The 22,186-nt window shown below is 35.5% G+C and overlaps 1 protein-coding gene across 7 annotated transcripts in view; it reads right to left on the bottom strand.

The window, feature by feature from the left end:
* SPOCK3 (SPARC (osteonectin), cwcv and kazal like domains proteoglycan 3) overlaps positions 1-22,186 on the bottom strand; it is a 159,100-nt gene that overhangs the window by 78,120 nt on the left and 58,794 nt on the right. For 3 of the 7 annotated variants that reach the window (XM_064417644.1, XM_064417642.1, XM_064417643.1), the window contains exons 3-4: positions 19,936-19,981; positions 8,456-8,570 (exon numbers count right to left, since the gene is read on the bottom strand). The exons of 1 other annotated variant lie outside the window; for it this stretch is intronic. In XM_064417644.1, the coding sequence (XP_064273714.1) occupies positions 8,456-8,570; positions 19,936-19,981 (161 nt within the window). The remainder of the gene's footprint in view (positions 1-8,455; positions 8,571-19,935; positions 19,982-22,186) is intronic. 3 more of the 7 variants (XM_064417647.1, XM_064417645.1, XM_064417646.1) reach the window with 1 other exon arrangement.

Here is a 22,186-nt window from a genome sequence, read left to right on the forward strand (position 1 = left end):
TCTCCTGAAAAAAAATCCAATCCTAATTTATAATCTCATTGCAGAATTTCTAAGTAGAACTCTCTTGATCACAAACAAAATCATGTGCACTGATTATCCAGTGCACCTTCTCAATCCTACAGGCAACTGAGAATCTGAGCAAGCTTCTTGCTGGAGCCAGTAGAAAATTACTAGACTCAGGACTTACTAAACTACCTGAAGTCCATATGATATGAAGTCCATATGATTTAGTCTTGCATACAGCTCCACATTTTCCTTAAAAAAAAAAAAGCCTATCACAGATTTTTGAATGGTGAAAGTACATTGGACAACTTCTGTTCTGCCAACAAATAGAATACAAAGGCACTGTTTAGGTCTCTTTTATTTAAAATCTGTTTTACATACTGAAAAAAACCAACCAAACCCCAAACATTTAAAAATTTATATTTTCAATTTTTATAGACACAGTTTGAGAAGGTCATGGGTTGGATAAGTTGGGGTTTTTTTCTATCAGGACAGCAATTTTTGAGTTTTGGAGCTGAACAGCAAGAAGTATAAATATTGTATGGCTGAATAACAACCTTAATAAATAGTAATGCTGATACTACTGGACAACACTGATACTGCAATATCCAATGCAATCGACACAGAAGTCTTCGACTAGTGTTAGCAAAAGCTCCATAGAGAGAGAGAAGGAATTCCACGAGAGAGTCCTATTTTCCTCTAGCTACGTACCCATAACTCCTACTAACAAGAATGGAGGGAACAGAAGCTCATCAAGGAATTAACAGGCCTTCAGGGCACATGCAGAATGTAGGCTGCACAGCGTCAGTCACCTCCTTTCCTCCCCAGTGCAATGAAATGGAGAGTAAAAAAAGAAGCTTCATTTTCTCACTTTAATAAATTCAATTGCATAGCATATAAAAATCTCCAACATATTCAAACTTTCACCTCTCTTAAGCACATAAAAGTCCAAATTATTTTCTCTGCAAGTTCAATGAAGTTACAGCTATGCAAATTTCCTTTTCAGTACTTTGCAGAGTGCAAGTATGATCACAATGGCATAGTTACACAATAATTGGTCTAATCAAAGCTATATAATGTTAGCATTGTGAATGAAGTAGTGTTGCTCATTAGCCTATTACAAAAGAATTACTGTAAATTCAGCCTACGTGCAGCATCACTTCCTGTGCAAACAAACACAGATAATGCAGCAAGCTTGAAACACTGCCAAGCTGGCAGACTGGCAGCACAAATTATGCAAAGAACCAGAAAGCCTTCAGTAGATTCAATAGAGCTTGGAGGATAAGAATGATTAAGTGTTTCTGTGTACAACTACAAATCACAGTAATGAATCAGACTAAAATTTCCAATAAGGGACTTAACTGCACCAGCTGGCCTTCTTCAGCAGCATTATAATGTGAAATGATGACATCCTAAATAGTGGTGTTTGCAACTTTCACAAAATCTGCCCAAAGAAACTCCTTTGTTTTCCTTCAGTTTTTTGAAAGCTTGTTTGTTTTGTTGGAGTTTTTATTTAAATAACAAAACATTGCAGCACCTGAAATGACAGGAAAGCTATACTGCTCCTCCTTTCTCTGCCCCTTTTCCTGTTTTTCTAAACTAATGAGAAAATTTTCCATATCAGTTCTAATAGATTTGCTTTCAAAACTGTTCAGACTAATAATACTATAGATACAAACACAGATTTGCAATTTCATCCTTTTTTCCTTTTTTAATCACAAATTTAGTGGTAACAAGTCTAAATTAAAACCCCTCTTTCCTTTATTATAAAGGACGGGAAATAGCAAAATACCTCAGGTTCAAAAGTATGATGTGCTGGAAATCTGGGATACACGTTTCCATACAATATGAAGAAAAAGAATACATATGCATGTGTACTTATTCATTCATATATATGCATATATGCGTGTGCACATAAGTATGTACACATATGCACTATATATATGTGTGAATTTTTCTCACATATAGGCACAAATAAGCCTCTCACAAATTTGACTTCTTCACTCTTTCTGCTTGGGAACATAATTTCAGCCATGCAGCACCCACACAAATAGAAACAGAAGGGTTTTTGTTTTCTTTCACAGTGTTACTCTGAGCTTCTGCCACATCATCCAGGCTAATCCACATCATGCTCCAAGGCTCAACACTCATCACTTCCAAGCTGAGATGGAACGTTTTCCTCAAGTTAAAATATTAAGGTGACCAAATACAGGGAAGTTCTACTGAAAACCTACCTCACAGAAAATGTATTCAGACTGATTTTCCATATTCTTCAGAAAACTGGAAGAGGACAGAGTCCAAGGCAAGATAATGGTCTAGACGACCAATGACTTGAACTAAATGAGCACCTCAAAATGTCATTTAAACCAAAACCCTGAAGGAAGTTGTAACAAGATTAAATGCCACAACAAAATCTATGAAGCTATCCAACTCCACACTACCTTAACAAACTGGATTAGGTGATGCAACATCTTTACCACTATCAGCTTCTCTGAGTCTGTAATAAGGTGACACTCTTCAATATGCTTTAATAGTGAAACTGTCATACCTTGAAGACTGCACCCACAGGCAGAAATATGACAGAATTCTTATTAATCCCTAAATTCAGGTCCTACTCCACACAGGCCTGGGGCAGGGAACAATTGTCACTAGATCTATCTTCATTTCACGGAACTCTGAAGAGCCACTAATTCCTAGACAGTGAATTCTGTATCATTACGCCTTCTATACTGCTCACCTCTACCCAGCTGTGCACCTTACAAATGTCCAGTCTGCACACTTCTCTGGAGTCTGCCTTGTGAAGCTCTAAGAGAAAAAGAGCCGCTATAATTTTTTATTTCTTTTATAATTTTTTCTTTCTTTTATAATTTTTTCTTTCTTTTAACTTAGAGAAATGCTTTCTTATTATGACTCTCTATTCATGACTGGTGAGCTCTCAGTATTTTCAAAGTGATCAACACCTGTAACTGAAATGTTTTTACCATGAAAAGGTCACCAGTCCTACCTTAACCTTTAATAAAATGCAGTGAGGTGTATTTTTTAGAATTGCAAGTATCACCAGAATCTGTGGCTTAGTTAATATTTACTGGAAACCAGTCACTACTGCTTCCTGTTCTGAAACCTAAGAATAAATGATTGGAGATGGTAAAAAATCCAAAGAAATAGGGAGTTCGATATCACTACACAAGTGAGTGCTGTCAGGTCTTTAAACATTGTAATTCCATTTTAACATGCTATGGCAGAGACAAATACAAACCCATTTCTGCCATAGCAGGGAGCTGTGGCGTCGATCTGCACAATTCACATAAACAAACTCATAAGAGCATAGCAGAACCTTCACAGTGGGGGCAGGGGGCATCATGACTTGTGGGGAATTCACAAAAGAGACAGATCTACATTTGCCTAGAAAAACTGCACACACCTTCAATGCACTAAATAATTTAATGCCTCCAAGCATTGATTGATTAAATGCATCAAATCAATTTTACACAGTACTTTTCTTCTCCTTATGGAAGAAGAAAAAGAGACTGGTTTTTAATCAGAGTCCACTAGGATCAATGAGTGAGTACATTAGTCACCAGGTTCTAATATATCAAAGACACTGGGATTTACTTGAAACATGATTTTTACCCCAAAACTGTTTTGTAATTTTCCACTTTTCAGAAGTTTTAGAATAATCATGTTGAAAGAGTCTTCACTGGTTTCCAGCTGTAAGCAGTCAAATCTTGGAATGGGCTGTACAATAACTTGGTCTCAACTGAATTAATCTTTTTTATAAATTGTCTCCTGCAGCTGATTTGAGATAAAAAAAATGAGATGAAAGCAAGGAGAAACATTTGAAGAAGACCCCACACTTCCTCTTCTTTCTTTCACCTTTAGGTGTTAGGTTTAAATATTTTAAACAAACATGGAGTACAAAAAGGATTCCAATAAATGTAATTCTCCTGAAACCAGAGGCACTGCCCCATGTTTACTGGTATGTTTACATTAAAAATCTCTGCTGGGTAGCAACCCTTTCTCATTTTTTCAAGCTTTCCTGCTCTTCATCTGCAGATAACCTACTGGCTTAGAACTTCACCTGTACACTGCTTAGTTTAGTACTGCAGCCTATTATTCACACAATGTCAGTCTTAATGAAAATTACAGTATGTGTCAATATCATAATTCTTCCTTTCAAATCTAAAAGAAAGTTAGCACACCATTCATCAGGACCTGTAAATCTAGGACAGGTCACCATGGACTAACTTTTCCAGTTTTCTGAGCCTGGTTAGTTACCAGCTTGCATGGCCTTAATGAGCTCCTGCATGTCGTGGTGTCAGCACATATCCTTTCTTTCCTCACTCAAAGTGGCAACAAGAAGTACATGGAGATTGGAGGATTTATCTCCACCACTTGCTGTGCTAAATGCACAAAAAGCACACATACCATTGAGGGCATTAGGAAATGTCCATTACCACCTACAGCCCTCTCCTCTGACTCATCCTTTTTATTCCTGTCCAAATGTCTTCTGGCAGAACACTCACATAACTTCTTTCCTCTTCCCCAAACTCACTGGGGTGAACTCACAGTTGCCAGAGATTCTTAGTACTGCAGATGTAAATAGCTAAATCTCCTGAGAGTGAAGAGATTGGAAACTAAAATGAGTAGATGATTTCTCCCAGTGTGAATATTCTGCCTGCCATTGTAACACTCACATCAATACATCCAAAGATAACCAATACTGTATTTAATATTCTGCAAGTTGTGTTTGTAATGGAATAAGGTATACTCCAAAGCATTTCATTATTTCATATAAAGACCCTTTACAGGTTTTTTTCCCCACAAAGCCCTTTTATTTACCAACAAAGATAAGCTGGAAAGCACAAGGGATGACAAAACACAATTCAGCCAAAAGGCAAAGTTAATGACAAATTCCCAAATTTCAAAGAATCAATGAAATTCTATTTTACATCATAGTTTGAATTACCTGTTTATGATGCATTGTAGTGCTGGCAGATACTCCTTTTCCACGGCAATCCACATGGGAATAATGTGAACAACATTTATATACATATCCTGCATATTTTCCCCTCAAGTACATTATATTTCTTTCACAGCAGAGAGCTAAGTGTGTAGAACACAGAACACAGTTTCCAAGACAGTTAAAGCCATCAGAGATGCAAATGCTGTTACCTGCTACCAACAAAAACCTTGCTCATTTAAGCATATCCCTGTGTTTTCAAAGTCCTGGTATTTCCAACTATTCTCATGACCAATGATCTACAACACCTATTTCATCTTTTTGTCAAATGCTTTTCAGTCTTTCCAGGACAGCACATAAAGGAAGCTCTTGTGCTGTGGCCCTGCAGGAGTGTGCTAGCAGAGGACTTGCCATCTTGGCACTCTACCAGAAAAGGAAATGAGCCATGAGAGGAGACTGAGGGGAGACCATGATCTCAGCTGCCATGGAAACTGAGGAAAGAGCAAAACCATAGGCTTGCCTGACCCACAACTCCATGAAAAGGACAGTGAGACACAGTAGCTGGTTTTGAAACCATACAAATGCAAACACACTGTCGTAAGATCACAGTGCTGAGATACCCAATCTAACAGAAGTTTTAATACTTCTGAAAGCACAGGTAGAATCATCACTAAAATGTGCTGTCACATTAATTAAACCTGTTGGGACCTTGTCATCTCACGTCGCTACCAGCCTTGCAGGTGTCTGGGATAGCCATCCATGCCTCACTGTGTGGTGCTGAGGGGCCCTCAGTCATCCAAACTGGGCTGCAATAGTTTGGAAATTGCACTGTACAGAGAAGAACACCTAGGACAGCACAGACTGAACAGAAATGTCTACGCCTATGTGTTTTTTCTGAAAGTTAGTTTCTTACAAACAACAAAAGAAATTACCAAATTGAGTCTTCCATTTGATACAATTATCAGTCTTCAGTGATTAGCAACTTCTCTATGCTATTACCAAAAGAAAGTAACAGAATTTATAAACAGAAATTTATGAACTAGGTAATAGGGCTGCTTAGGAATGCTGCTTCTAGTAATAGAGAATTCAACTATAAATCAGAGCACTTCAACTTGATGACACTACAGAAAAATCTATTCAGCTGTAACAGTATTTCATGCTTCCTTCCCTGCAGGTAGTCCAAAGGTGCCCATAAACATTTTATTTATCTTGGAAATGTGCAAAGTCTCCTCTTCCCTGACAGTCTCTTGGGGATCATCTTTGCCACTGTGCCAATTCATGTACTTTAAAATACTTTTCCTGTGCAAGAGTCTTGGGAAAAATCTCTGGAACTTCTATGGATCTATACAGCAAATATGTCTAAATTAAAATCTATGGGCAATTTCTTTATGAATAATTCCCAATAATTCATGAAAAAGTCACAACTATTTTATTCAGAAAACATCCCCAACTACCTTTTTTTAATTATTCATATTATCTGATCCTAGAAGAACACCACATGTGCACACACAAACTAAGCAAAAAGGAAGGATTACTGGGATGAAAATTTTATGGATGATAATTTTAAAATTACTGGGATGAAAATATCTCTTGTAAATGTTTATTCACAAGAGATTACACACAAATGATATACTAGAAATGGATACTGGTAGATAGGTTATATTATCAACTGTCAAGTTATGCTTTCTCTAATTTTTACCAAGACTCATACAGAGTGCACTAATCCTTTAGGATCTCTGAGAAACAGATGGCCCTACTGATAACCAGTATGCAAACTGCAGACACAAGTGAAGGAATAACATGTTGGACAAAGAAAATCAGTCGTGGTAAAGAGACCCAGCAGACATGTCTCCTTGTGTTTATGATACTCATACTTTAAACCCACCATGTTACAAAAAGGTCAGAAATTGCATGAAGAAAAACCTTTTTAGAAAGAAAGCAAATGATTTCTCCTTGTATGTGGTAATCTGAGGGAACAGGGAGATCTAAGCTTGGGAAAACCCTGCCATGGCTCAGCAAAGGTATGTGAAAAATTGCTTCATCTACTTTACTAGATGTACAGTGCTTTTACAATCATCACCTTTCTGCCATTCTAAAGTTTCTCATTATTGACTGCATTATATTCAGGCAAGTTTTGTCTTTTAAAATATTACCATTCTAAAAGAGTACTAAGAACTGTGGGAGGAATAATACAGGGATGAAGGCTGATGTCAAAAAGTTTCTTAATTCAAGAGAAGTCATCTTCATCTAATCTAAAAGAGTTCAGTTGTCACCTACCACATGTATACTTAACTAAAAAATGTCATTATTTGCATTGTTTTCCGTGACATGTAATACCTCTTAGAAATTTGGAATTATTGTATTGTTCCTTCACAATTAACACTCATGTATTCCTGACACTTCACAGGAAGTTGAAAGCAGGCTACCTGCCTTTGTCTGATAATAATTCTTGCACCATATATAGCACCTTACCAAACTAAAATGTCTAGCTCTACATTGAGATTGTTTAATATAAACAGTGTAACTCCACAAATACTGGTTTTTTGTTAATTAAGTACAGCTGCAGATCAAGAACAGTTTAAACTTTTCCTTTCAGTATGTACTATCTTGATGGTTTGAAAAGCTCCAGATGGATGCATTTAACATAACTAGACACTCAGAAGAACATTCCTTGTATCATTCATAAAACTCTACTTGAACTGATCCTCTTTCAACACACAAGGAAGTCTTATTTTTCTTAGCTCTTTACAGTCTCTACTAAGCAAAGCACTTTAACAGACACTTATTCAAATCAATTTATTGAAATTTAGCCATTCTACTGTGTCCCATTTCCCATAACAAAGTGTGAAAAAAAGAACAATGTCAAGTCAAAAATGCAATTTGACTCCACCTCCTTAGCACACAACAGTCAAATAAGTGTATGGTTCAGGTCCTACATATTCATATTTCTGCCTCAGATAAAGACACAAAAACACATGAGTTTGCTATATATTTTCTCCTCACATTTAACCAGCCCAGCATGCAAAGAAAATTAGAATGCACAGAAGAAGAGAAAAAGAAGAGAGGAAAAACCTCCCACTAATCTCAAACAACTTGCACTGTATCAGACTGTTATCTACACTTCAGCAAGCAGTTTTGAGTTCTTTAGCTTCATACTTACATGTATAAGTGATGATGTCAAAGAAATGTACAGGAGTAGGATACTATCACAATAATTTTATTCATTTAGTACTGGCACAGTGGGTATTTCCTTAGATGCATTTGTACCAGAAGCTTGAAATACTTAAATATGTATACTTTTTTAATATTCTAGTTAAAAAGAATCAAGTAGTAAACATTATAATCAAATTATGTATACATAATGACTTCTAAAATCCACTTCTACTCTGCTCACATCTTGTTAAGTAATTAAACTAATTAAAATGGATTTATGGTTTACAAGTCATGAACACTACAAAAAATGTGTATAGGATTAACTTCTGAAGTATTTACCTGTGCGTAAGCCTTCGATGACTAATGCAAACTGCAGTTTGTTGATCCTGTGCAACACAGACTTTATGGCGACTACATTTCATCTTCAAACATGGATCTTTAGCCGGATCTAAAGCTGAAAACAGTTTTAGAAAGTTGTTAACAGTTACAGAAACACCACACATAACACCCACCCAGTATGTGGAGGGGGCTGGCCTGCTGCTTGTACAGTGCTGGACTGAAAGGAGCCAGAAAGAAATACAGCTGTTGTGTAGGTAAGTACTCCCTGCCATACTCTTTTAACAACTGCCACTCTCTGACTGCAATCCCCAAATAATGGTATTGCCACCTTGAAAGCAGTTTCCCTTAAGTGCTTACTATGACACAACTGTGCTCTTCCTATTCAACATTAAGTGGTGAACAATGACACTGAATTTACTAAGAGATTATTACTCTGATGAGATTTCAGTAAAAGAAAAAGTAAACTTAAATATGCAGGTGAGTGATTTGTGTGACTCCATCTTTAAACATAAATTCTACCTCCTTCTAGGTTGCTATTTTTGCTTCATTTTTTTAGCCAGTCCTTTAGTCATAATCCATACTCATTTTTGAAGTACAAACCCAATTAAGAACAGTGATTTCTGACTATAATATTGGAAGAGCCAAAGAACGCTGTTTGTTGCTTACAACTAAATTTGCATCCTTCGAGTAGCCATGCCTACATGACTGTAATAGAGAAAAGCATCTGCCAATTTAAGCTCTCTCAAGAGACAATCAACTTCTCCTTTCTCCAATCTTCATGATGTCCTTTCAAGTAATCTAACTAATCCAAAACTGGGTTTTTCACCCCTATTGGTATCCTTGTTTTAATCAGGAAAGCTATGAACAACTGGAATTCAGTTTTCCTGTGTTCTTCTTCACATTAGCATACTACTCTGCAATATTCAGTTGTGTTTCAGAAATGGTCTTTCTCCATTTCTTGCATCTGCTTATAAAATAGCACAGCATCACAGAATTTTCTGAGTTTGAAGGGACCCACGAGAACCAGCAAGTCCAATGCTTGGCCCTGCACAGGACATTCCCAACAATCACACCATGTGCCTGACAGCATACATTTGCATATTTACTTTCTGAAAGATAATTTATGTTTCTTCTGTTCTTTACAATCAAATGCGATCTTTTAACCACATCTCTGTGTGACCTGACAGAGGATATTAACTTAAGCCTCCTAACCATGCATGTACCCAGAAAACAAGAACCGAGCTGATCATTAGTTCATTAGTTGCAGTTTTGACGCATGATGTTGTAGTGCTAAGTGTAATTAAATATAGTCTGAGCAGTGACTTTTTCAGGTTTTTTTTTTAATAATACATTCAGCTGTGCAAAAACAAATAGATCATACTATCATCAAAGCAGTAAAGTGATGGAATCATTAGTATAATAATAATTCAATGCAGACAAAAAAGAAGTATTTTGTTAACTGCAGCAAAAGACATATGGAAGGAAGTATTCTTCTTCCACAATTTTTTATTTCTATGGCAAACTAGCCATAAAACCACCACACACAATCCAGAATGAATCTGATTAAAACAATTCTATACAAATGGGAAGTCACCACAGCCAAGAAAAATTACTGAACTAGGGTTAGAGAATTGGAGTCAAAATTCAGGAAAGCATATCCTTGTCCAATTTACTTTAGGTTTTAGATTCCATTTCAAATATTTTCTCTGCTTGAAGTCAGGCAAGATGTAATGCCAGCCACTAGTAATCATTTAATGTACTGGCCCAAGTACCTCTTCCCATAATGTTCCCTGATGGAGACACTAAGGTACCAATACTGGAATATTGCCTATCTTCAGATAACTCTTCTGTAAAATAGAATAAGTTAATGAAATTTAAAAAAAAAAAAAAAAAACCCACAAAAAAAATCCCAAAACAAACAAAAAAAAGAAGAAAAAAACAACAACAACACCAAAACCATGAGTAAGAGAAAACTGGAATAATACAAGGATGCTGAGTTTAATATCAAGTAGGAAACGGGTTCCAGAAAAAAGATGAACAGAGGAGATCATGTAACCATTCCAGCTGAAATGGTTACTTCATTTCTGAAGTTCTTGGGACTGTGAAGGTATTTTTCAACAATTCCATCAAATTTAGCTAGCCATAAAACATGGTTTTGGCAATATGTTACATTTTGGCAAAAAACTACAGGCAGAACCCAACTTAATAAAAAGAGATGGTAATTCCCACTTTGTCTTTATGTCAACATGAAGATAGGTATCAAATGGAAACAAGGACTTTCAGTATTTACTGATATAAGTAATATCATCTTTTGCTATTTGCTGATTCAGTGGCTATCACACCCTGTATGTAACCCTGGATCACCTCAGATGAGGTACAAACTCACTAACAATGTGAGCAAGCCAGCAGAGCCACAGGTGCCAAAACCACAGGATCATTTCTATATTCAAAAGCATGTTCAGCACTGACAGTCTTGCCACTGACACTACCTCACATCATCCCTCCATGACCTGCTGAACTTGTTCTCCGTCAGCTATGAGCTCCCTGTAGAAGTGTTTTTTCCTCGCCTTACGTGTGATATACGGCCTCCCTTTTCCCACTACTTTTTCATGAAACTTTCTTAGTTACTGAACTAAGTTTTACTGAGGCAGAAGTCAGAAAAGAATGTATATCCTTGGAAATTTATTTTTTTAAACAGCAATGGAGAGATCAGATAACTGATAAAAAAGGGCAGATTTTTGGAATGCAAAAAATTGAACTGCCTGGACTAACAACATGCCTGGACTAACAACATGTTTATTTTGAGGATATAACAAGAAAGAACACAGAAAGAAATTTTGCTAGAAACCATGAAAACCACTATAAGTCTCTTTTTTCTCTTTGAACACAATCCTACACTATAAAGTGCACAGCATCTACATCAGATTGCATTACTAATTTTGCCAGCTTTGAAAGGACTAAAAAAAATTAGATATTTACAAAAGCATGGAAATGGCTTGCCTTTCTCTTGAGCCTGTTTTATTTGATACTTTGAACTGGCAAATGAATAATTTTCAAGAGAAATAAAGGCGAAACCACAAGAAAAACAGTTTTCAAAACCAGGGCCTGAAGTTCTTCATGCTGGGGAGGAACTGTACTCCCCTTATAACGCAGAGACACGACTGGCTATGTGTATGTCTGGTCTCTACAAGAAATCATCCTAAATATCATAGACTACTATCAAAATGCATAAATTTATCTCAGGAAAAGTATCATAGTTTCCTGAGTTTCCTGTTAAGCATGTAACTCATTTATATCAAGAAATACATGGCACTAAGTCTTTACTTATTCAGCTTTTATCCAATCAACATTTACTAAAATATCACCATATTTATGAAAATTAGAGGCTTCTGCCCCCCCATAATTGAAGTGAAAACATCATTTGCACAGCACAATTACACTGCTATTGAAAACAGGTATAGGTTTGCACTACAGAGAGGGAAATCTAGACATAAGACTTGCATAAACATATTTCTTATCAGAAATCATCTCTTTAGTACTGTATCAGCTGACTTCCTACAATGGCACACACAACCAGATTCTGAAGATGCAGGTCTGAGATGAGCTTTAACAACTCAATAATGTTCAGCTTTACACAGCTCCTAATATTCAGAAAAGTGTACTTGCTATAGGTTATTTGTCTGCATGCCTACTTTACATCTGCCCATGTATCTGGTTACAGTAACATAAAATGTTACGTTACCTAAATTTCAACAAGCAGAAAAATATCACTGTTACAAAAAGCAAAATTCCAAAATTTGGGAAAGCAATTTAAAAAGCTTCCCATCATCCCTTCTGTAAGCTAATTTACAGCTGGCACTCCCAAAAACAGACATTATTCCCCATTTTATGGGGAATAAAATAGGAAATGAAGACTAGCAATCCATAACAAAATAATATTCTTAATGGCAGCACTTCAGCAGAAACCAGAGTAAATTATCATTATTCCACAATCTTTTGAGAGCATTCTAACATATTCCTCTCTTTCCACTCCCAAGTAAAATGAAAGGTGAAAAAAGGTTAAGGACAAAGTTTTCAGACTTACAGTCTATTTTTTTCCTCCAATGTTCTGATTTATTTCTGATGGGCCAAATAAGAAGCAACTACATATTTTGTTTCCATTTACTAAAAACTTCAGATATTCCACTACTTTAAAAGGCATTCCACTACTTTAAAAGGCAAGTCTTGACTTCTTTGCAAATATTTGACAATGCAGAGAGAAGAAGCATTTAAATTATCTAAAAGTTTTAGGTAAAATATTAATAATCAGGTCAAATTCCTAGGTTATAACCCAAGACAGACAGAGCCATAGAAAGGAATGACTCATATTGCCTCCTTTGATAAATAACACAGTTCCTGAAGGTATCTGAAGACTCTGAGTATCTTTACTTGTCCATTTTGAAAGATGGAGAATTTCTCACCTGCTATAGCAGGATTTCTCACTGACAAGTGTCGTAGGTCTAGATAATTGCAGAATCCCAGCACCACAATTTCCATTAACAGTAGGGAGGAGAGCAAGGCAGATCACATTAATACTCAGTTGATATTGTCAGCTAACACAGCCCAGATCAATGTTTCATTAAAATGAATAGTGGTAATGGTTATCTTTTGCCTAAATTGGACAGTGATCAGCATTCAAAATTTGCATGTGCACATACAGACCCTCCTCAGTCACAGGTGGTTTGAATCCACACTGCTGTGGATTCATAACAAGAGAAACCCATTTTACTATGCAACATACCCACTGAGGATCAACACCTTTTAACTTCAATATACAAATAAATCAATGTGCTGCTAGAAATCTGAAATTTATATTAAAAAAAGAGAATAAACAAGAAGTAGTCTACCTCAGTAACTTGATGAAAAAGTTCTGAAAAAGAAGAACCTCAAATTTTTGTTTCTTTTCCCAGAGACTGTATTTGCCATGTACAATTCACTACATAGCATAAAAAGCAGAATGGCTAATTACAGCTGGATGTTCACAAAAGGAATCTTCCTGAACACTAGTTCCATCTGGACACATGAATCTACAACTTCAGTAAGAAGGCTAGAATAGAGGTTTTTCTGTAGCTGGCCAAAGAAGTAATTAAAAATTTAGATTCAAATCCCTGAACATCATTGGTGTGTAGTCTGGTTTCTAAATTGTGAGCAAGTACTTCAATAAATAAGGTGGCTGTGTGTATGGAGGTAGCTTCTACACAAGAAGTTCTCCTCTCACGAGTGTTCAGAGCTCTCCATACTGATGACTCAAGGACAATTGTAAAGTCTCTATCATGCGTCTGTAAAAACCACCACTGTTCCTAATGTTCTATATTAGTAAGCTCTGGGACATCAGCAGTGGGTTTCTAGCTGCCCTGCAACAGTTGTAGTTATGCCACACAAAAGTTCTGATACACAAAGAAACATTTAATACCAATTTATAACCATCTGACACAAAGTCCTGTGTATTTCTATTTTGCTCACTGCTGCAAATAAAGTTTTTCTAAAACGGACATGAAAAAGCCATTACACTGATTCATAACATGGTATTCTAGGTACTGATAATATAAGTTAAAATAAGTGCTAAAAAAGTAAAATTGGATCTGCCAGTCTCTGTTCTTCCTCTGGAATAAACCCACTAAAGCTTGATCTCTTTTTCAAAATTTCACATACTTCACTCATTCTTTCTCCACTCCCTTTAAAACAATTATCTTCACTCAGTCACATTTTTTAAGCCACTTGTGCAGTAACTAAATTATAAGAAATTCTCCCCCTCACAAATACCTATGATCTCTGCTTCAAAAACATTCCCATTTTTTAATGTTTTGTCTTTTGGGCATTACTTGAAAGTTTACAAGAGAATAGGTTACACATAGCTCAAAAGGAGATGTAAATGAGAAATTCCACACAGTCAGAGTCAAATGCCTCCCTTATCATTATCTGTGACAATTCAGAAATTATCCCGTTTGTTTAAATTGCTGAAAAACATAGCTATTTTGGGCCCAGACTGGTGTAAGTGACAGCAAAATTAGGACAATTATATAGAGCTTCTTCTATATATAATAAGGAACTCTCAAATATTCTACAAAGACATCCAAACCCACTAAGACAAGGAGAAATGCAAGTACACACTTCCCTGGCACACTTTTAAAGTTTTCAACAGATTTATTAAAGCACTTTTGGGTTTTATTTTTATATCAAAATGTTCACTTTCTTGATTTGGCAGAAAAGAAAGAACACCTTAAGACTACATGAACATGCACAATAGTGGTATGTCACCAGTAAACAGTTAAGCATTATATTACCCTTTCCTAAACACACCAAATCATAACTCAGAGACATGCTGGCTGTGTTAGAACTGGGTTCTTCATATAGGGCAACAAGGGCAAAGAAACATCTGCAGACCTACAGAAATGCACCTTTCTGAAAATTTTCCCACCTATTGTCTCACTTGCCAAGGTGATTATTCTTGCAAAACACCATCCTATAAAATACAGTGCTGGTGAAGGCACGCCTCGAATCCTCGGTTTAGTTTTGGGGCACTCTCTACATTGAGGAGCTGGAGCATGTCCAGAGAAGGGCAACAGAGCTGGGGAAAGGTCTGGACCACAGACCTGATGAGGAACATCTGAAGGAGATGGGTTGTTTAGCCTGGAGAAAAGGAAGCTCAGGGGAGACCTTATCACCCTTTCCAACTCCCTGAGAGTCCATTGAGGTGCGAGTTGGTCTTTTCTCCCAGCTAATGAGTGATAGGACAAAAAGGAAATGGCCTCAAGTTGCACCAGGGAAGTTTTAGATTGGATAGTCGGAAAAAGTTTTTTCCCTGAAAGGGTTACCAAGCATTGATTGGAAGAGGCAGCCCTGGGAAGCAGTTGAGCCACTGTCTCTGGAGGTGGTTAAAAGACATGTAGATGTGGCACTCAGCAACATGGTTTAGTGGTAGGCTTGGAAGGGCTGCATTAACGGTTAGACTCGATGATCTCAGAGGTCTTTTCCAACCTCAATGATTCTATTTTTGTCTCTTGGAGAACTCTAATTTCTTGTATTTTATTATGCATTCTTAAGTTACATAGGGAATTTTAATCAATTTCATTTTACTGTAATCAACTTCAGTTTTTAATTTTTTTAAATCAACTAAACCAGAATCCAGTAAACTATTCATATGAAGTATCTAATACATCAGAAATAGAAATATATCTGCATTTTGAAGACGACTGAAATAACAAAAATTACCAGAAAATTGTAAAATTGTGGTAAAATTGAATTATAACCTCCACGTAAAATAAATTCTGTAAAGAGTATTTCTTAACATTCTTTATATTTGTAATTTTTAAGATTAAGATATTTTTAAATACAAGATGTTAAATAGGTCAAAAAGGCAACTTCCAGTATTTCAGGTTTCATTCTTCTATTCAAGTAAAACTATGTACAGCTCTTTTTTCTTCTTTACAGTCTTTGCTTACTGTTTGATTCGTTTAAAGGGATTTGTTAAATTATTTCTTTTTCCCTCACCATTAAACTGTAATATTATTCCAAATTTCATGTTCTTAATAGCTACCTCTGTTAGCTGCTTTACATGACTTCATATTAAATTTCTGTGACAAACATAAGCAAAGGCCTTTAAGTGATACTGTAAAGAAGAAGCAGTCCCAGTACACACCAAAATATTTTTAGATACGCATGGACATGGCCATTATTTGGGACATGCCAGCACAGTAGAGAAAAGCTGAACTTCTAAAGTGAGAGTTTTGCAGGACTAAATTTTAGCAGGTCTGTAACTGCAAAGAAACAGTTCCATACACCCTTTTCTCAGCACACTGCCAGCTCGAAAAGCTTTGGTTCTGTGCCTCTGGACAGTCATGGTCACTTTTCCACTTTTCTGACACCTGCATCCTGGATTTGGCCATGTTAAAATCAAACAAACAAACAACAAAAAAAACCACACTTCTCACTTTATCTTATAATAATCCTTAACATGGTGACTCTAGACCTAACATAAAGCAAAGATGTCAGGACAGCAGGAAATAAGGGCTTAGACTGCTACTGACGGCAGTAGCAAAACCTCTTATTATGGGCTCAGTCTAGCCTCAATAAAAATCCTTTCTACAGCCTCTTTTAAAAATAGCTAAAAAATTTAGAATCCATTCAATGACCCCACAGAAATAAATACTGAAACAATTTGCAAGCTGTAACCAGAGAAGCAGATGTGTATTATCCAGTGAACCTGAGCTAGGAGCCAAGTCTGTGAATTGTGCAGGACAAGGGACTTTTGTGATGTTACCACAACAGGTAAATTGATAAAAGAGAAATAATAAAAGAATCATCTAAACACAGCATCAGATAATTAATAAAAAGCACCATGAAAGTGTTCCTCAGACATCTACAAGAGATGTTTCCAGACAAGAGCTAGCTAATAGTATAATAAATCAGCGGGAATCTGTTAACATAGGATTTAGTGTACTTCATTGGTGAGCAGAATTCCTAAACATACCTAAACACCTGAAACTGGGAACTGTTCACCAGATTAAATATAGAGTAGTCTTACTAGTAAATAAGCATGAAATATTTTAAAAAGCTTTTCAGTTCTTCTCTTTTTGAAATTCATAGTGTCCTCTTACAAAGACACCATTATTTCTTTATCTGAGACAACATCTTAAAGTACTACGTGATACATTTTAATTGCAAAACCCTGCAGCTTATCTTGAAAGTGATGGATATATGTTTCTATTTTAAAAACATCAATAGTTCTACTGCAAAAACTAGATCATGAGAGCACATATCAAATGCAGCAAAGTTAATTCTACACGACTGTTTTCAGTCTTCAACCAATGGATCTTCATTAAACTCCCTTATGACTTCCTAGGGCTTGCAAATGAGTGAATCAAATTATTTTCTTGAATATGACTCTAAATTATTTCAGTTCACAGTACAGAAATGTATTTGCAAATTATAGAGATGTGTTTGCATATATTTGGATATCCTTAGTTACCCAAATTATTACAGAACTAGGTAGATAAAATACACAGAGCTAAAAGGCAAACATTAAATTAATATAAGCAAAATAGTTTCAAAATCTGGTTTTGTTGTACAACAGTATCTACAAATTCCTGCTGAAAACAGACATCTAATATAACCTGATACTACAAAAGCCAAAAATAGTTCAATGGAATGGTCTACAAGAAATTTCATAAATACATCTAGGAACCCACCATGCCTTCAGGTTATTCAACCTCCTCAGCAAATGTCATGCTGCATTTTTTCAATTACATCAATATACTCCACTTTTCCTCCAAGGTATTTCCATTGAGCAAAGGAAAACATCCTTTCCACTCCACCAAATTACACCAGTGTCTTTGTGTATGCAATTTCATTCAATAGTTACACCCTCCAAGCTCTGCTAACAACTGTAGTCTAAAAATAAAATGTACCAGAAGTATTCTGTATGTTTTCATCTGATGTAAAAGTGGTGCATGAAGAAAATGTGTCAGAAAATATTGTATGTCTATGGGGAGGTTAACTTGAGTAAGCATTGATAAAAGGTTGATAAAGCTACCAAAAGTAGTCAACTTTAGTCCTAAACACAAAACATTCGACTTGCTTTCTAAAACCACTGAAAGAGCAAAACCTGCCTTTTAGCAGTAACTAAATATGTTAGCAGAACACTCAGATTTATTCCAACAGTAATACGTAGCCCCACATAAATGTTTATTAACAAGTTACATTGCAGTATTTACAGAAATACAAAAAATATTTAGGGGTGTATACATATATGCACACATATAAAATATACAGTCAGAACATTTAAATATGTTTTTTCTATCTCATAAAGATAGAAGCAAACAATAGTTCAATTTGACTAAGTCGTCTTTTTGAAACAAATGCCAGATGTTGCTTTAAAAAATTGTGTTGGTGGATTGCAATGCAAATCACAGTATTTTTCTATCTTTAAAAATAGATTTTGTGGCCCAGGAATAAATATCATTATATATTTTCATAGTAAGGGCTACCCTCCTAGTGTGCTTGAACATATATTTCCATATAGAATCTCTTATTAACACAAATAGAATTACACAGATCTGTCTACATGAGCAATTTCAACATACTTTAACACATTAACATATGAATGTGCTTCAAAATATGTGTTTCAAAATGTGCTGAAATGAGGAAGAATGAATTAAAACACTATTCATAGAATCATGAAATAGTTAAGGTTGGAAGGAATCTTAAATATCATCTAGTTCTAGTGTGCCTGTTCACTGCTAGCAGTGAACCTTTCACTACACCATGTTACTCAGAGCCCCATCCAGCCTGGTCTTGAACACCTCCAGGGATGGGGAGTTCACAGTCTCTCTGGGCAACTTGTTCCAGTGCCTCATCCCATCTTATAGTAAGGAATTTCTTCCTAGTATCTAATTTAAACCTTTCTCCTGCTTAAAGCTATTACCTCTTTTCCTATCACATGTCCTTGTAAAATGTCCCTTCTCACCAGCTTTCACACAGAGCCCTTTAGGGACTGGAAGGCTTATATGAAAGACATTAATTGTTTTTATAATATGCACAACTACCAGTTCCTTGAGCCACAATTTTGTTTTAAAATTACAACAAGTAAGTATCCATTGTGGAGGAAGTTCTTGAAACTGAATAAACACTATCTTCACAACATATTTTTATCTTGGTCTCTTGTCTATGAGCCCCTGCACTGTTTCTTCATTGCATTTATGCCACTGGTACTACCAGACAAGACAAAGTCCCTAAAGCATTTTGTGGGAATCCTTAAAGTCATTTCTCAGAGCAATTAAAAAAGTACCAATATCTTCAGCAGTTTTAAAATGGCAGCAATACACTTTGAAACAGCATACATGAGGGGGATTATATTGACAGTAAATATTAAGTTCCAATGCCTGGGGAGGGAATGTGTAATGGGAATGTTTGCTGAATTTGCTCATAGTATTCTCAGCCCAAAATTGCTGTACTGCAGCAATCCCAATGCTCCAGCTGCATTTTGCCTCAAGATAGATCACTTGAACATGACAGGCTCGCAAAATTGTTTTTCTAGATCATCTTTTATCCAACGGATATAAAGAGACATTCAAAATCTTAATTTCTATTTTCTTGACTGCAAAAGACAAGTATTAGAGTGCATGCCTGTTTTTTGTCAGATGTCCTACTGAAAACGCCTGAGTTCTTAACTTCAATATACAAATAAAACAAAACCTTCCAAACCTCATGTTTTTCCAAGGGAAACTTTAAGCTACTTTTCTAATGGTCCCATCACTCTCTAATCAATAAATGTTTGAAAAAATCACAGACATAAAATTATGATTAGGCTGAATTTCTGGTCCTCTTTAAATCAATTATTTGAAGACAAAGAAAATTAGAATTCTGTTAGTATTCTAGGACAGGAGCACAAATATAATTACTTAAATTTTATCCCACACAAGTATCTAGGAGTGGAATCTTACCTTGATCAAATGGTTTACCCGGACTCCATGTACGAAAATAATCATCCTGGAGGGGGAGAAACAACCTAAATTTAGTAAAATATAAGGAAACCATGAAAGCTCACAGTATCATAAAAGACAGAAGAAGCATACCAACCTCTACTTCCTAGAAAGGCAAGCAGCAAAATAAAATAAAAAAGGAGAGAAAAAGATTACAGTTATCATAATGGGACAAATTACTTATACAGCATAAAACAGTGTATTTCAGAGACCATTTCCATCGCTCATAGTAAAAATGTTATTCAAAAATGTTACTTAATAGCATTTAAAATAGACAATGTCTTACTCACAGTACTCACACAGGTAATGTCTCTAGCACTGTTTTTAAAATGTTATGGTAGTTTTCCTGTACTTCCAAGGTATGGAAAACTTAACTACATTTTCAATGCATGGTTTTTCCAAAGTAAAGCTTCAAAGTCATAATCAATAAAATACAGCTATTTTAAACAATATGTTAGTTTCAGAAAAATAATTTGCTATGTAGTTTTAACCATATCAGTAAGATCTTTCATTTAGTCAGTCTAATGAGCTCTATTTTTTTACAAATCATCTTTATAAACATAAAATATCTTCCTCATTATATCATCAGCTGTATTAAGTTTCAATTCCAAGAAGGAAAAACTTGAATTAAATTAATTGCTTCCAAGATCATGAGAAATTTGATAAGAAATTATGAATTCATAGCCAAGACAATAGATCTGCCCATCTCAGATAACAGGTGTCACAGAAAAATGGCTGGAATTGTTTATTATTGTGTTCTAATCCAACTAACTAGTCTCTAGAAAAAAAATATTTAAAAGACTGTACCAAACATTTTAAAGTCTGCATAAATCAAACTTAATAAAACACAGTGTGTGTACTGTCAAATCCAGCAGTTCCATCCCACTTGCTAAAACATCACTGTAAAAAACCATCAATGTATACAAATTTTAACTACTGAGAAAATGTAAATCTCATACAGTTGTCAAAGCCCCACAGTCAGAATTTTTAAATTATCAAGCATCAAATATGTCTTTGCAAGTACAGAACACTTGTTGGGTTTTGACTCCAAAAGAAGAAGAAAAAAGAGTGGTTGCAGCCTAAACCGTATTTGACTGATTATGTTTCATTAGTAAAAATGTTGTTATAAAAATTTGTGCTTTGAAAGACAAAGACAGAAATGAGCAGAATCTGGATTTGCAAAATAGAACTGTATTTCTGTACCAATACTTAACCATTGCTCTACTCTGGCGCTGCACAGATTAACAATCTACAAATCAGTGTATGTGATTTGCCTTTTAATTACTATATTTTTAAAGTAATAAAATACACATAGGCATATCATTTTTTTCAAATACACAAGAAGTAAACAGAAATTACAATTATTATGTTTTTCAAACATTCCTGCTAATAGTTACCATGATGTTATTCCTACAGTGGTGTTCTGAACAGGTCTGAACCAGCTGTAAGGTAATGCTGTTCCAGGAGTCACACCACAGTGGCAAAACTTAAAAGTCTTGAAAAAACATCAAAGTGGTAGATTCTCTTTCTATATCTACTAAATCAACAATGTTTATTCACAATGAGCGCATGCAGAAGATTGGGTCGTTATTTTTAAAATAGTGAAAAATTAAGAGTATCTAGAACATTCAGCTATTAGAACAAAAGAGAAGTCATCCCAAGTGTAACAAATATCCCCTCTAAGTAAAAGCATCCTGCATTTTGCTTAAGGAGGAATGTACAAGTGGGCTTGTATAAATTATATGTTCTCAAGTTGGCCTGAAACCATCCAGAAGATAAATCAATTCTTGTTCATCTCTATACTGCAGACAACTTCACAGACGCCAAATATAATATCCCTCAGGCATTGCTAGAAGTCTTGCTGACTGACTTCTGTCTACAAAGCAGTTCCCTACCTTCCTTGTTACCCTTTTGTGAATCTTTCCCAAGTCTGTTTTCTTGGCAACTAGAATTGTGCAGATCATTCAAGATGAAGCAGCAGTATGGATCTATAACACAACACAACACTATATTGTTCTGTATTCTTCTCCTCAATATGCCTACCCATCTGTTGTCTTTATAGGTTTTGTCTATGTTTTTGTTCTTTTTAGTATGATTTGAATGATTTGCATGGAATTTTCTATTATAAATAAAAAATATAAATACCTATTAACTATATGTACCTATACTGATTTTCCTAAAGAATTAATTTTTCCAATCAGCTGCTACTTAA

Source organism: Passer domesticus, chromosome 4 (genome assembly GCF_036417665.1).
Source record: "Passer domesticus isolate bPasDom1 chromosome 4, bPasDom1.hap1, whole genome shotgun sequence".
NCBI classification, from domain to species: domain Eukaryota; kingdom Metazoa; phylum Chordata; class Aves; order Passeriformes; family Passeridae; genus Passer; species Passer domesticus.